Source organism: Pseudophryne corroboree, chromosome 4, assembly GCF_028390025.1.
Source record: "Pseudophryne corroboree isolate aPseCor3 chromosome 4, aPseCor3.hap2, whole genome shotgun sequence".
Lineage (NCBI taxonomy): Eukaryota > Metazoa > Chordata > Amphibia > Anura > Myobatrachidae > Pseudophryne > Pseudophryne corroboree.
In genome coordinates, this window is record NC_086447.1 from 921,087,080 (window position 1) to 921,103,611 (window position 16,532).

At 56.7% G+C, this 16,532-nt stretch overlaps 1 protein-coding gene across 1 annotated transcript in view; it reads right to left on the reverse strand.

Annotated features, from left to right (window-relative positions):
• The window catches only part of FBXO28 (F-box protein 28), a 65,510-nt gene that overhangs the window by 16,898 nt on the left and 32,080 nt on the right, over positions 1-16,532 (reverse strand). Inside the window, exons 2-3 of the mRNA XM_063919010.1 lie at positions 15,883-15,992; positions 4,818-4,956 (exon numbers count right to left, since the gene is read on the reverse strand). Coding sequence (XP_063775080.1) covers positions 4,818-4,956; positions 15,883-15,992 — 249 coding nt within the window. The remainder of the gene's footprint in view (positions 1-4,817; positions 4,957-15,882; positions 15,993-16,532) is intronic.

Below are 16,532 nucleotides of genomic sequence, written 5' to 3' on the forward strand. Positions count from 1 at the left end.
TTCACAAATGTCTGAACTTCAGGTACTGAAGCTAGTTCTTTTTGAAAGAAAATCGACAGAGCCGAGATCTGTACTTTAATGGAGCCTAGTTTTAGGCCCATATTCACTCCTGCTTGCAGGAAATGCAGAAATCGACCTAGTTGAAATTCCTCTGTTGGGGCCTTTTTGGCCTCGCACCATGCAACATATTTCCGCCATATGCGGTGATAATGCTTTGCCGTAACATCTTTCCTGGCCTTAATAAGCGTAGGAATGACTTCTTCCGGAATACCCTTTTCCTTTAGGATCCGGTGTTCAACCGCCATGCCGTCAAACGCAGCCGCGGTAAGTCTTGGAACAGACAGGGCCCCTGTTGTAGCAGGTCCTGTCTGAGCGGTAGAGGCCACGGGTCCTCTGAGAGCATCTCTTGAAGTTCCGGGTACCACGCTCGTCTTGGCCAATCCGGAACCACGAGAATGGTGTTTACTCCTCGCTTTCTTATTATTCTCAATACCTTTGGTATGAGAGGCAGAAGAGGGAACACATAAACCGACTGGTACACCCACGGTGTCACTAGAGCGTCCACAGCTATCGCCTGAGGGTCCTTTGACCTGGCGCAATATCTTTTTAACTTTTTGTTGAGGCGGGACGCCATCATGTCCACCTGTGGTTTTTCCCAACGGTTTACCAGCATCTGGAAGACTTCTGGATGAAGTCCCCACTCTCCCGGGTGGAGGTCGTGGCTGCTGAGGAAGTCTGCTTCCCAGTTGTCCACTTCCGGAATGAACACTGCTGACAGTGCTAGTACATGATTCTCCGCCCATCGGAGAATTCTTGTGGCTTCCGCCATCGCCATCCTGCTTCTTGTGCCGCCCTGTCGATTCACATGGGCGACAGCCGTGATGTTGTCTGACTGGATCAGCACCGGCTGGTGTAGGAGCAGTGATTTTGCTTGACTTAGGGCATTGTAAATGGCCCTTAGTTCCAGAATATTTATGTGAAGGGAAGTCTCCTGACTCGACCATAGTCCTTGGAAGTTTCTTCCCTGTGTGACTGCCCCCCCCCCAGCCTCGAAGGCTGGCATCCGTGGTCACCAGGACCCAGTCCTGTATGCCGAACCTGCGGCCCTCCAGAAGATGAGCACTCTGCAGCCACCACAGTAGAGACACCCTGGTTCTTGGAGACAGGGTTATCAAGCGATGCATCTGAAGATGTGATCCGGACCACTGGTCCAACAGGTCCCACTGAAAGATTCTGGCATGGAACCTGCCGAAGGGAATTGCTTCGTAAGAAGCTACCATCTTTCCCAGGACCCGCGTGCAGCGATGCACTGATACCTGTTTTGGTTTCAGGAGGTCTCTGACTAGAGATGACAACTCCCTGGCTTTCTCCTCCGGGAGAAACACTTTTTTCTGGACTGTATCCAGAATCATACCCAGGAACATTAGACGTGTCGTGGGGACCAGCTGTGACTTTGGGATATTCAGAATCCAGCCGTGCTGGTGCAGCACCTCCTGAGATAGTGCTACTCCCACCAACAACTGTTCCTTGGACCTCGCTTTTATTAGGAGATCGTCCAAGTACGGGATAATTAAAACTCCCTTTTTTCGAAGGAGTATCATCATTTCCGCCATCACCTTGGTAAATACCCTCGGTGCCGTGGACAGTCCAAACGGCAGCGTCTGGAATTGGTAATGGCAATCCTGTACCACAAATCTGAGGTACTTCTGGTGAGGATGGTAAATGGGGACATGCAAGTAAGCATCCTTGATGTCCAGGGATACCATGTAATCCCCCTCGTCCAGGCTCGCAATAACAGCCTTGAGCGATTCCATCTTGAACTTGAATTTTTTTATGTATGTGTTCAAGGATTTCAAATTTAAAATGGGTCTCACCGAACCGTCCGGTTTCGGTACCACAAATAGTGTGGAATAGTAACCCCGGCCTTGTTGAAGTAGGGGCACCTTGACTATCACCTGCTGGGAATACAGCTTGTGAATTGCCGCTATCACCGCCTCCCTGTCTGAGGGAGCAATCGGCAAGGCAGATTTTAGGAACCGGTGGGGTGGAGACGCCTCGAATTCCAGTTTGTACCCCTGAGATACTATTTGAAGGATCCAGGGATCCACCTGTGAGCGAGCCCACTGATCGCTGAAATTCTTGAGGCGGCCCCCCACCGTACCTGGCTCCGCCTGTGGAGCCCCACCGTCATGCGGCGGACTCCGGAGACGGTAGTGCCACCTTTTTAGACAAACGTGTGAGCGCTTTATCCACTCTAGGGGGTGTTTCCCAACGTGACCTATCCTCTGGCGGGAAAGGGAACGCCATTAGTACCTTCTCAGGAATTACCAATTTTTTATCAGGGAAAACCCACGCTTCTTCACACACTTCATTTAATTCATCTGATGGGGGAAAAACTACCGGTAGTTTTTTCTCTCCAAACATAATACCCTTTTTAGTGGTACCAGTAGTTATATCAGAAATGTTTAACACCTCTTTCATTGCCTCAATCATACAGTGAATGGCCTTAGTGGGCATCAGGTTTGACTCATCGTCGTCGACACTGGTGTCAGTATCCGTGTCGACATCTGGGTCTGCTTGAGGTAGCGGGCGTTTTAGAGCCCCTGACGACCCATGCGACGCCTGGGCGGCAGGCACGAGCTGAGAAGTCGGCTGTCCCACATTTGGCATGTCGTCGATTTTCTTATATAAGGAGTCTATACGTGCACTCATTACTTTCCATAAGCCCATCCACTCAGGTGTCTGCCCCGCAGGGGGTGACATCCCTTCTAAAGGCATCTGCTCCGCCTCCACATCATTATCCTCATCAAACATGTCGACACAGCCGTACCGACACACCGCACACACACAAGGAATGCTCCGAATGAGGACAGGACCCACAAAAGCCCTTTGGGGGGACAGAGTGAGAGTATGCCAGCACACACCAGAGCGCTATATAATGCAGGGACTAACTAAGTTATGTCCCCTATAGCTGCTTTTTATATTATATATGTATTGCGCCCAAATTTAGTGCCCCCCCTCTCTGTTTTTACCCTGTTCTGAAGTGTAGACTGCAGGGGAGAGCCAGGGAGCTTCCTTCCAGCGGATCTGTGAAGGAGAAATGGCGCCAGTGTGTCTGAGGAAGATAGCTCCGCCCCTTTTCCGCGGCCTATTCTCCCGCTTTTTTCTGGATTCTGGCAGGGGAATTTACCACATATATAGCCTCTAGGGCTATATATTGTGGTATTTTTGCCAGCCAAGGTGTTTTTATTGCAGCTCAGGGCGCCCCCCCCCCCCCCCCCCCAAGCGCCCTGCACCCTCAGTGACCGGAGTGTGAAGTGTGCATGAGGAGCAATGGCGCACAGCTGCAGTGCTGTGCGCTACCTTGGTGAAGACTGATGTCTTCTGCCGCCGATTTTCCGGACCTCTTCTTGCTTCTGGCTCTGTAAGGGGGACGGCGGCGCGGCTCCGGGACCGAACACCAAGGACTGGGCCTGCGGTCGATCCCTCTGGAGCTAATGGTGTCCAGTAGCCTAAGAAGCCCAATCAGGCTGCAAGCAGGCGAGTTCGCTTCTTCTCCCCTTAGTCCCTCGCTGCAGTGAGCCTGTTGCCAAGCAGGTCTCACTGAAAATAAAAAACCTAAAATTATACTTTCTATCTAAGGGCTCAGGAGAGCCCCTAGTGTGCATCCAACCTCGGCCGGGCACGAAATCTAACTGAGGCTTGGAGGAGGGTCATAGTGGGAGGAGCCAGTGCACACCAGGTAGTCCTAAATCTTTCTAGAGTGCCCAGCCTCCTTCGGAGCCCGCTTTTCCCCATGGTCCTTACGGAGTTCCCAGCATCCACTAGGACGTTAGAGAAATATATATATTAATAAAAATCAGATTTGCAAAACCAAGTCATAATCTTATAATGCCATATAAAAGGTATAAAGTGCAGACAGGCTAGGCACTGGGGTAATGAAGCATCCTACACTGACACCTAGTGGAGACTGGAGGAAAGTGACCATCGTGCCTATACACCCATTTCAACAGTTTAATGAGCATCAGGCTTCCAACTACCAGCTGCAGAATCTGTTACCACGAAAGCTGCCAAACCCACACGGGCGCCATCAACTTGTCGCTGTTCACTCTCCAAGCATTGGGGCGATGTATCATTGAGCGCCTGTTTTAGTGTGTTAATGGGATGTAAAGATCTATTAGCAAAAGGACAAATTCATGCTAAAATGTCTAATTATTTCCTTCGCACTAAAGAGGAATAATGCCTAGAGTATGGAAACCTGAAGGAGTGTATGTAATGGGCTGCATGAAACGTGGCTAAATCTGCCAGAACAGGGATTAGTAGATGCAACAGAACACCAGGCCCCTGTACTATTTACCTAACCACGCCCCAATAATTACCTCCATAGCTCATTGGCGCAGCCTATCAGAAGAAGAGGAACCTGCGCTGCGTTAGGGTCTCATTATTACAGCAATACGTTTTGCGCTATGAGGATCTGTTGCGTACGGAAACGAGAACAGATTCCATAGTGGGGTGTGGAAGGTGCAGATACGCCGCACTAGTAACGCGGAATCCGCACACAACGAGCCCCTGTCACTGGGCGGACTCTTCCCGTTGCGTCTTTTCACAGAGAACTAAGCGCTTGCTCAAGAGCTGTAAACCGCAGCATCGTCTGATGACGGCAGATCCTGCATTACGTCTGGTCACATCAGAACGTGATCTAGACTCGCGGGTCTCTGAGCGGCATAAAGGCAGATGAATACGGAGGATGACAGGGATGCCAGTTTGGTGGTAAATAACAGCTTATGTCCACACTCACATGCCTGCGTTATACCTACCTTTCCCGGTATGAAGCAGCAGAGGTTAGAGTCCACATATTTCATAAATGTCATGTTAAGCAAAGACAGCCTGGTCTCCACCGCAGCGAGGATATCTGCGTGACGCGCCAGCGAGTGATTCCTCCTTTCTGATTCTCGCCTGCGAGAGAGAGAGAGAGAGAGAGAGAGAGAGAGAGAGAGAGAGAGAGAGAGAGAGAGAGAGAGAGAGAGATGACTGAGAGAACAAAAAACACAAAGCAGGATCCAAATATCAGGAATGGAAACGACCACTGAAACTCAATACACAATCCCCTGACAAATAACTATCAGAAGAGCACGAAACCTGTGACTGGGGCACACTCACATCCCAACATAAATGCCAGGTATGCCCGGTCGCTGCCAAAATGTATCAAGATGTTATTTATGGAGGAACTGCCACATTCATTCACCCATTCCAGGGAAAGGTGCTAATATTTCTACTACAGGGGCAACTACACACCAGCGGCCGGGCCCCCATCCCCTCATCACAGGAGCAGCTACACACCAGCGGCCGGGCCCCCCCATCATCACAGGAGCAGCTACACACCAGCGGCCGGGCCCCCCCATCATCACAGGAGCAGCTACACACCAGCGGCCGGGCCCCCCGACATCACAGGAGCAACTACACACCAGCGGCCGGGCCCCCCGACATCACAGGAGCAACTACACACCAGCGGCCCCCCCCTCATCACAGGAGCAGCTACACACCAGCGCCCCCATCCCCTCATCACAGGAGCAGCTACACACCAGCGGCCGCCCCCCCCTTCTCACAGGAGCAGCTACACACCAGCAGCCGGACCCCCCCCCCCCCCGTCATCACAGGAGCAGCTACACACCAGCGCCCCCCCCCCCCCTCATCACAGGAGCAGCTACACACCAGCGCCCCCATCCCCTCATCACAGGAGCAGCTACACACCAGCGGCCCCATCCCCTCATCACAGGAGCAGCTACACACCAGCGGCCCCATCCCCTCATCACAGGAGCAGCTACACACCAGCGCCCCCCTCATCACAGGAGCAGCTACACACCAGCGGCCCCATCCCCTCATCACAGGAGCAGCTACACACCAGCGGCCGGGCCCCCCGACATCACAGGAGCAGCTACACACCAGCGGCCCCATCCCCTCATCACAGGAGCAGCTACACACCAGCGCCCCCATCCCCTCATCACAGGAGCAGCTACACACCAGCGCCCCCATCCCCTCATCACAGGAGCAGCTACACACCAGCGCCCCCATCCCCTCATCACAGGAGCAGCTACACACCAGCGGCCGGGCCCCCCGACATCACAGGAGCAGCTACACACCAGCGGCCGGGCCCCATCCCCTCATCACAGGAGCAGCTACACACCAGCGGCCGGGCCCCATCCCCTCATCACAGGAGCAGCTACACACCAGCGGCCGGGCCCCCCGACATCACAGGAGCAGCTACACACCAGCGGCCGGGCCCCCCGACATCACAGGAGCAGCTACACACCAGCGGCCGGGCCCCCCGACATCACAGGAGCAGCTACACACCAGCGGCCGGGCCCCCCGACATCACAGGAGCAGCTACACACCAGCGGCCGGGCCCCCCGACATCACAGGAGCAGCTACACACCAGCGCTCCCCCCCCTCATCACAGGAGCAGCTACACACCAGCGGCCGGGCCCCCCGACATCACAGGAGCAGCTACACACCAGCGGCCGGGCCCCATCCCCTCATCACAGGAGCAGCTACACACCAGCGGCCGGGCCCCCCGACATCACAGGAGCAGCTACACACCAGCGGCCCCCCCTCATCACAGGAGCAGCTACACACCAGCGCCCCCCCCCCCTCATCACAGGAGCAGCTACACACCAGCAGCCGCCCCACCCCCTCATCACAGGAGCAGCTACACACCAGCGCCCCCCCTCATCACAGGAGCAGCTACACACCAGCGGCCGGACCCCCCCACCATCACAGGATCAGCTACACACCAGCGGCCGCCCCCCCCCCACATCACAGGAGCAGCTAAACACCAGCGGCCGGGCCCCCCCCTATCACAGGAGCAGCTACACACCAGCGGCCGGGCCCCCCCCCATCACAGGAGCAGCTACACACCAGCGCCCCCATCCCCTCATCACAGGAGCAGCTACACACCAGCGGCCGCCCCCCCTCATCACAGGAGCAGCTACACACCAGCGCCCCCCCTCGTCACAGGAGCAGCTACACACCAGCGCCCCCCCCCCTCATCACAGGAGCAGCTACACACCAGCGCCCCCCCCCCTCATCACAGGAGCATCTACACACCAGTGGCCGGGCCCCCCCTCATCACAGGAGCAGCTACACACCAGCGCCCCCCCCTCATCACAGGAGCAGCTACACACCAGCGGCCCCCCCTCATCACAGGAGCAGCTACACACCAGTGGCCGGGCCCCCCCTCATCACAGGAGCAGCTACACACCAGCTGCCCCCCCCTTATCACAGGAGCAGCTACACACCAGCGCCCCCCCCCTCATCACAGGAGCAGCTACACACCAGCGCCCCCCCCTCATCACAGGAGCAGCTACACACCAGTGGCCGGGCCCCCCCCTCATCACAGGAGCAGCTACACACCAGTGGCCGGGCCCCCCCTTATCACAGGAGCAGCTACACACCAGCGCCCCCCCCCTCATCACAGGAGCAGCTACACACCAGCGCCCCCCCCCCCTCATCACAGGAGCAGCTACACACCAGCGCCCCCATCCCCTCATCACAGGAGCAGCTACACACCAGCGCCCCCCCCTCGTCACAGGAGCAGCTACACACCAGCGCCCCCCCTCATCACAGGAGCAGCTACACACCAGCGGCCGGACCCCCCCCCCCCCCCTCATCACAGGAGCAGCTACACACCAGCGCCCCCCCTCATCACAGGAGCAGCTACACACCAGCGCCCCCCCTCATCACAGGAGCAGCTACACACCAGTGGCCGGGCCCCCCCTCATCACAGGAGCAGCTACACACCAGCGCCCCCCCCTCATCACAGGAGCAGCTACACACCAGCGCCCCCCCCCCCCCCTCATCACAGGAGCAGCTACACACCAGCGCCCCCCCCCCCTCATCACAGGAGCAGCTACACACCAGCGCCCCCCCTCATCACAGGAGCAGCTACACACCAGCGCCCCCCCCTCATCACAGGAGCAGCTACACACCAGCAGCCGCCCCCCCCACATCACAGGAGCAGCTACACACCAGCAGCCGGACCCCCCCCCCCCTCATCACAGGAGCAGCTACACACCAGCGCCCCCCCTCATCACAGGAGCAGCTACACACCAGCGCCCCCCCCTCATCACAGGAGCAGCTACACACCAGCGCCCCCCCCCTCATCACAGGAGCAGCTACACACCAGCGCCCCCCCCCTCATCACAGGAGCAGCTACACACCAGCGCCCCCCCCCCTCATCACAGGAGCAGCTACACACCAGCGCCCCCCCCTCATCACAGGAGCAGCTACACACCAGCGCCCCCCCCTCATCACAGGAGCAGCTACACACCAGCGGCCGCCCCCCCTTATCACAGGAGCAGCTACACACCAGCGCCCCCCCCTCATCACAGGAGCAGCTACACACCAGCGGCCGCCCCCCCTTATCACAGGAGCAGCTACACACCAGCGCCCCCCCCTCATCACAGGAGCAGCTACACACCAGCGGCCGCCCCCCCTTATCACAGGAGCAGCTACACACCAGCGCCCCCCCCTCATCACAGGAGCAGCTACACACCAGCGCCCCCCCCCTCATCACAGGAGCAGCTACAAACCAGCGGCCCCCCCCTCATCACAGGAGCAGCTACACACCAGCGCCCCCATCCCCTCATCACAGGAGCAGCTACACACCAGCGCCCCCCGACATCACAGGAGCAGCTACACACCAGCGCCCCCCCCTCATCACAGGAGCAGCTACACACCAGCAGCCGCCGCCCCTCATCACAGGAGCAGCTACACACCAGCGCCCCCCCTCATCACAGGAGCAGCTACACACCAGCGCCCCCCCCCTCATCACAGGAGCAGCTACACACCAGCGCCCCCCCCTCATCACAGGAGCAGCTACACACCAGCGCCCCCCCCCATCACAGGAGCAGCTACACACCAGCAGCCGCCCCCCCCACCACAGGAGCAGCTACACACCAGCGCCCCCCCCCTCATCACAGGAGCAGCTACACACCAGCGCCCCCCCCCTCATCACAGGAGCAGCTACACACCAGCGCCCCCCCCATCATCACAGGAGCAGCTACACACCAGCGCCCCCCCCCTCATCACAGGAGCAGCTACACACCAGCGCCCCCCCCTCATCACAGGAGCAGCTACACACCAGCGCCCCCCCCCTCATCACAGGAGCAGCTACACACCAGCGGCCGCCCCCCCTCATCACAGGAGCAGCTACACACCAGCGCCCCCCCTCATCACAGGAGCAGCTACACACCAGCGCCCCCCCCTCATCACAGGAGCAGCTACACACCAGCGCCCCCCTCATCACAGGAGCAGCTACACACCAGCGGCCCCCCCACCCCCATCACAGGAGCAGCTACACACCAGCGCCCCCCCCTCATCACAGGAGCAGCTACACACCAGCGCCCCCCTCATCACAGGAGCAGCTACACACCAGCGCCCCCCCTCATCACAGGAGCAGCTACACACCAGCGCCCCCCCCCTCATCACAGGAGCAGCTACACACCAGCGCCCCCCCCCTCATCACAGGAGCAGCTACACACCAGTGGCCCCCCCCTCATCACAGGAGCAGCTACACACCAGCGCCCCCCCTCATCACAGGAGCAGCTACACACCAGCGCCCCCCCCCTCATCACAGGAGCAGCTACACACCAGCGCCCCCCCCCCTCATCACAGGAGCAGCTACACACCAGCGCCCCCCCCTCATCACAGGAGCAGCTACACACCAGCGCCCCCCCCCTCATCACAGGAGCAGCTACACACCAGCGCCCCCCCCCTCATCACAGGAGCAGCTACACACCAGCGCCCCCATCCCCTCATCACAGGAGCAGCTACACACCAGCGCCCCCCCCTCATCACAGGAGCAGCTACACACCAGCGCCCCCATCCCCTCATCACAGGAGCAGCTACACACCAGCGCCCCCCCCTCATCACAGGAGCAGCTACACACCAGCGCCCCCCCCTCATCACAGGAGCAGCTACACACCAGCGGCCCCCCCCCCTCATCACAGGAGCAGCTACACACCAGCGCCCCCCCCCCTCATCACAGGAGCAGCTACACACCAGCAGCCGCCCCCCATCACAGGAGCAGCTACACACCAGCGCCCCCCCCTCATCACAGGAGCAGCTACACACCAGCGCCCCCATCCCCTCATCACAGGAGCAGCTACACACCAGCGCCCCCCCCTCATCACAGGAGCAGCTACACACCAGCGGCCCCCCCCCCTCATCACAGGAGCAGCTACACACCAGCGCCCCCCCCCCTCATCACAGGAGCAGCTACACACCAGCAGCCGCCCCCCCCTCATCACAGGAGCAGCTACACACCAGCAGCCGCCCCCCCCTCATCACAGGAGCAGCTACACACCAGCGCCCCCATCCCCTCATCACAGGAGCAGCTACACACCAGCGGCCCCCCCCCCCTCATCACAGGAGCAGCTACACACCAGCGCCCCCATCCCCTCATCACAGGAGCAGCTACACACCAGCGCCCCCATCCCCTCATCACAGGAGCAGCTACACACCAGCGGCCGGGCCCCCCGACATCACAGGAGCAGCTACACACCAGCGGCCGGGCCCCCCGACATCACAGGAGCAGCTACACACCAGCGCCCCCCCCCTCATCACAGGAGCAGCTACACACCAGCGGCCGCCCCCCCTCATCACAGGAGCAGCTACACACCAGCGGCCGCCCCCCCTCATCACAGGAGCAGCTACACACCAGCGCCCCCCCTCATCACAGGAGCAGCTACACACCAGCGCCCCCCCCTCATCACAGGAGCAGCTACACACCAGCGCCCCCCCCCTCATCACAGGAGCAGCTACACACCAGCGCCCCCCCTCATCACAGGAGCAGCTACACACCAGCGCCCCCCCCTCATCACAGGAGCAGCTACACACCAGTGGCCGGCCCCCCCTCATCACAGGAGCAGCTACACACCAGCGCCCTCATCCCCTCATCACAGGAGCAGCTACACACCAGCGCCCCCCCTCATCACAGGAGCAGCTACACACCAGCGGCCTCATCCCCTCATCACAGGAGCAGCTACACACCAGCGCCCTCATCCCCTCATCACAGGAGCAGCTACACACCAGCGCCCCCCCTCATCACAGGAGCAGCTACACACCAGCGCCCTCATCCCCTCATCACAGGAGCAGCTACACACCAGCGCCCCCATCCCCTCATCACAGGAGCAGCTACACACCAGCGGCCCCCCCCCCCTCATCACAGGAGCAGCTACACACCAGCGGCCCCCCCCCCCCCTCATCACAGGAGCAGCTACACACCAGCGCCCTCATCCCCTCATCACAGGAGCAGCTACACACCAGCGGCCCCCCCCCCCCTCATCACAGGAGCAGCTACACACCAGCGGCCCCCCCCCCCCCTCATCACAGGAGCAGCTACACACCAGCGGCCTCATCCCCTCATCACAGGAGCAGCTACACACCAGCGCCCCCATCCCCTCATCACAGGAGCAGCTACACACCAGCGGCCTCATCCCCTCATCACAGGAGCAGCTACACACCAGCGGCCGCCCCCCCTCATCACAGGAGCAGCTACACACCAGCGCCCCCATCCCCTCATCACAGGAGCAGCTACACACCAGCAGCCGCCCCCCCACATCACAGGAGCAGCTACACACCAGCAGCCGCCCCCCCACATCACAGGAGCAGCTACACACCAGGGAGACTTGAAGGGAGCACAGCGCTGCACAGCCACTTCAGTGGTTACTATGGGCCTAATTCAGACCTGATCCATCGCTAGGGGTTTTGGCACTGCTGCAAGCACATATTCACCGCCCACAGGGGAGTGTATTTTTGCTTTGCAGGTGTGCGATCGCATGTGCAGCCGGCCGGTACAAAAAAGTTTTGTGCAGTTTCTGAGTTGCTCAGAAGTTAAGGGCCCTACACACTTAAAGATTATCTGTCCAATCTGGGTGATTGGAAAGAAAATCTGGCAATGTCTGGGAGCAAATGACAATTGACCATTTGCTCTCAAACACTGGAAAACAGACAAAAATGGACTTTCAGACTTATCGGTTAAGTTTGTTTCATTAACCAATTTACCCTAACAACCGTTTTTGTCCATTTTCTGAATTTTGGGAGCAAATGGTTGTCATTTGCTCCCAGACGTGGCCAGATTTTCTTCCCAATCACCCAGATTGGACAGATGATCTTTAAGTGTGTAGGGCCCTTCACTCAGCCGCTGCGATCACTTCAGCCTGTCCGGGGCCGGAATGGACGTCAGACACCCGCCCTGCAAACGATTGGACACTCCTGCATTTTTCCAAACACTCTCAGAAAACGGTCAGTTGCCACCCACAAACGCCCTCTTCCTGCCAATCTCCTTGCAATCGGCTGTGCGAATGGATTATTCGTACAATCCATCGCACAGCAACGATCCGCTTTGTACCCGTGCGACGCGCGTGCGCATTGCGGTGCATACGCATGCACAGTTCTGACCTGATCGCAGCGCAGCAAAAAAAAACTAGCGTGCGATCAAGTTTGAATGACCCCCCCTGACTAAAAGGGGGCACAGTGCTGTGCTTCCACCTCTGTGGTTACTATGACTAGAAGGGAGCACAGTGCTGTGCTGCCACCTCCGTGGTTACTATGACTAGAAGGGAGCACAGGTGCTGCACAGCCACCTCAGCGATTACCATGACTAGAAGGGGGCACAGGTGCTGCACAGCCACCTCAGCGGTTACTATGACTAGAAGGGGACACAGTGCTGCACAGCCACCGCAGTGGTTACTATGACTAGAAGGAGCACAGTGCTGTGTTGCCACCTCCGTGGTTAATATGACTAGAAGGGAGCACAGTGCTGCGCAGCCACCTCAGTGGTTACTATGACTAGAAGGGAGCACAGTGCTGTGTTGCCACCTCCGTGGTTAATATGACTAGAAGGGAGCACAGTGCTGCGCAGCCACCTCAGTGGTTACTATGACTAGAAGGGGGCACAGGTGCTGTCACCTCAGTGGTTACTATGACTAGAAGGGGGAACATTGCTGTGCTGTCACCTCAGTGGTTACTATGACTAGAAAAGGGCACATTGCTGTGCTGCCACCTCAGTGGTTACTATGACTAGAAGGGGGCACAGGTGCTGTCACCTCAGTGGTTACTATGACTAGAAGGGGGAACATTGCTGTGCTGTCACCTCAGTGGTTACTATGACTAGAAAAGGGCACATTGCTGTGCTGTCACCTCAGTGGTTACTTTGACTAGAAGGGAGCACAGTGCTGCACAGCCACCTCAGTGGTTACTATGACTAGAAAGGGGCACAGTGCTGCACAGCCACCTCAGTGGTTACTATGACTAGAAGGAGCACAGTGCTGTGTTGTCACCTCAGTGGTTACTATGACTAGAAGGGAGCACAGTGCTGCACAGCCACCTCAGTGGTTACTATGACTAGAAAGGGGCACAGTGCTGCACAACCACCTCAGTGGTTACTATGACTAGAAGGGGGCACAATGCTGTGCTGTCACCTCAGTGGTTACTATGACTAGAAGGGAGCACAGTGCTGCACAGCCACCTCAGTGGTTACCATGACTAGAAAGGGGCACATTGCTGTGCTGCCACCTCTGTGGTTATTATGACTAGAAGGGGGCACAGGTGCTGCACAGCCACCTCAGCGATTACCATGACTAGAAGGGGGCACAGGTGCTGCACAGCCACCTCAGCGGTTACTATGACTAGAAGGGGACACAGTGCTGCACAGCCACCGCAGTGGTTACTATGACTAGAAGGGGACACAGTGCTGCACAGCCACCACAGTGGTTACTACGACTAGAAGGGGGCACAATGCTGTGCTGTCACCTCAGTGGTTACTACGACTAGAAGGAGGCACAATGCTGTGCTGTCACCTCAATGGTTACTATGACTAGAAGGGAGCACAGTGCTGTGCTGCCACCTCAGTGGTTACTATGACTAGAAAGGGGCACATAGCTGTGCTGACACCTCAGTGGTTACTATGACTAGAAGGGGGCACATTGCTGTGCTGTCACCTCAATGGTTACTATGACTAGAAGGGAGCACATTGCTGTGCTGTCACCTCAGTGGTTACGATGACTAGAAGGGAGCACATTGCTGTGCTGTCACCTCAGTGGTTACTATAACTAGAAGGGGGCACATTGCTGTGCTGTCACCTCAGTGGTTACTATGACTAGAAGGGGGCACATTGCTGTGCTGTCACCTCAGTGGTTACGATGACTAGAAGGGAGCACATTGCTGTGCTGTCACCTCAGTGGTTACTATGACTAGAAGGGGGCACATTGCTGTGCTGTCACCTCAGTGGTTACTATGACTAGAAGGGAGCAGTGCTGCACAGCCACCTCAGTAGTTACTATGACTAGAAAGGGGCACATTGCTGTGTTGTCACCTCAGTGGTTACTACGACTAGAAGGAGGCACAATGCTGTGCTGTCACCTCAATGGTTACTATGACTAGAAGGGAGCACAGTGCTGTGCTGCCACCTCAGTGGTTACTATGACTAGAAAGGGGCACATAGCTGTGCTGACACCTCAGTGGTTACTATGACTAGAAGGGGGCACATTGCTGTGCTGTCACCTCAGTGGTTACGATGACTAGAAGGGAGCACATTGCTGTGCTGTCACCTCAGTGGTTACGATGACTAGAAGGGAGCACATTGCTGTGCTGTCACCTCAGTGGTTACGATGACTAGAAGGGAGCACATTGCTGTGCTGTCACCTCAGTGGTTACTATGACTAGAAGGGGGCACATTGCTGTGCTGTCACCTCAGTGGTTACTATGACTAGAAGGGGGCACATTGCTGTGCTGTCACCTCAGTGGTTACGATGACTAGAAGGGAGCACATTGCTGTGCTGTCACCTCAGTGGTTACTATGACTAGAAGGGGGCACATTGCTGTGCTGTCACCTCAATGGTTACTATGACTAGAAGGGGGCACATTGCTGTGCTGTCACCTCAGTGGTTACTATGACTAGAAGGGGGCACATTGCTGTGCTGTCACCTCAGTGGTTACGATGACTAGAAGGGAGCACATTGCTGTGCTGTCACCTCAGTGGTTACTATGACTAGAAGGGGGCACATTGCTGTGCTGTCACCTCAATGGTTACTATGACTAGAAGGGGGCACATTGCTGTGCTGTCACCTCAGTGGTTACTATGACTAGAAGGGGGCACATTGCTGTGCTGTCACCTCAGTGGTTACTATGACTAGAAGGGAGCAGTGCTGCACAGCCACCTCAGTAGTTACTATGACTAGAAAGGGGCACATTGCTGTGTTGTCACCTCAGTGGTTACTATGACTAGAAGGGAGCACAGTGCTGCACAGCCACCTCAGTAGTTACTATGACTAGAAAGGGGCACATTGCTGTGTTGTCACCTCAGTGGTTACTATGACTAGAAGGGAGCACAGTGCTGCACAGCCACCTCAGTGGTTACGATGACTAGAAGGGAGCACAGTGCTGCACAGCCACCTTAGTGGTTACTATGACAACAAGGGTGCACACTACAGATGTGTCTAATAAAGCACAAATCAGGGGTCAACAAAATTCTATTGAACTCAGAAGCCACACAGTCAATTCTTGGAGCCAATAAGTTATTAGGGGCCTTGGAAACATGTCCACACTGAGTAGAAGGAAACAGGTGCACTGGTTACCTGGCTCCTGGCCTCTGACCGGCCCTGGTATGTATCGCCTCGCTCACCAATTCCATACCATAATTTTCTGGATCAAACAGTGCCTCATGCCTCATTGATGTTACAGTCTCCCAGTGACGGCTACAGTCTCACTTCAACCCATGTATGGGCAACGAGCACAAGTTACAGTACTGTATAAACGTCAAATCTGCCGATAAGAAAAGTTTTCCTGTGCGTGACAGAGAAGGCGGTTGCCGCCGGGACGTACCTTGGCAGCTGGGCCTTGACCTGTTTCTGACACAAGTTGTGATACCGCTCCACCCGCAGGAAGCCCTGATTGAGGATGCGCTGGCACTCCAGATCCATCCGTTTGCAGACCTGCAAGACACAGAGCACACGTGATAAACAGCAGACACACGTGGTCAAGTTCACAGAACGGAACACACCTCTCTAAAAGGAGACTGCTTCATCTCAGCGTCTGGCGAGAACTAAAAAACTCTTCTGAAAACTGGTGCAAAAGGAAATAAAATAATAAGATTTTAAACCTACCGGTAAATCTTTTTCTCGTAGTCCGTAGAGGATGCTGGGGACTTCGTAAGGACCATGGGGATAGACGGGCTCCGCAGGAGACATGGGCACTTTAAGAAAGACTTTAGGTCTGGGTGTGCTCTGGCTCCTCCCTCTATGCCCCTCCTCCAGACCTCAGTTAGAGAAACTGTGCCCAGAGGAGACGGACAGTACGAGGAAAGGATTTTCGTTAATCCAAGGGCAAGATTCATACCAGACACACCAATCACACCGTATAACTTGTGATATACTACCCAGTTAACAGTATGAAAACAACATAGCATTAGTCCAAGACCGATGAAAACTATAACATAACCCTTATGTAAGCAAAACTATATACAAGTCTTGCAG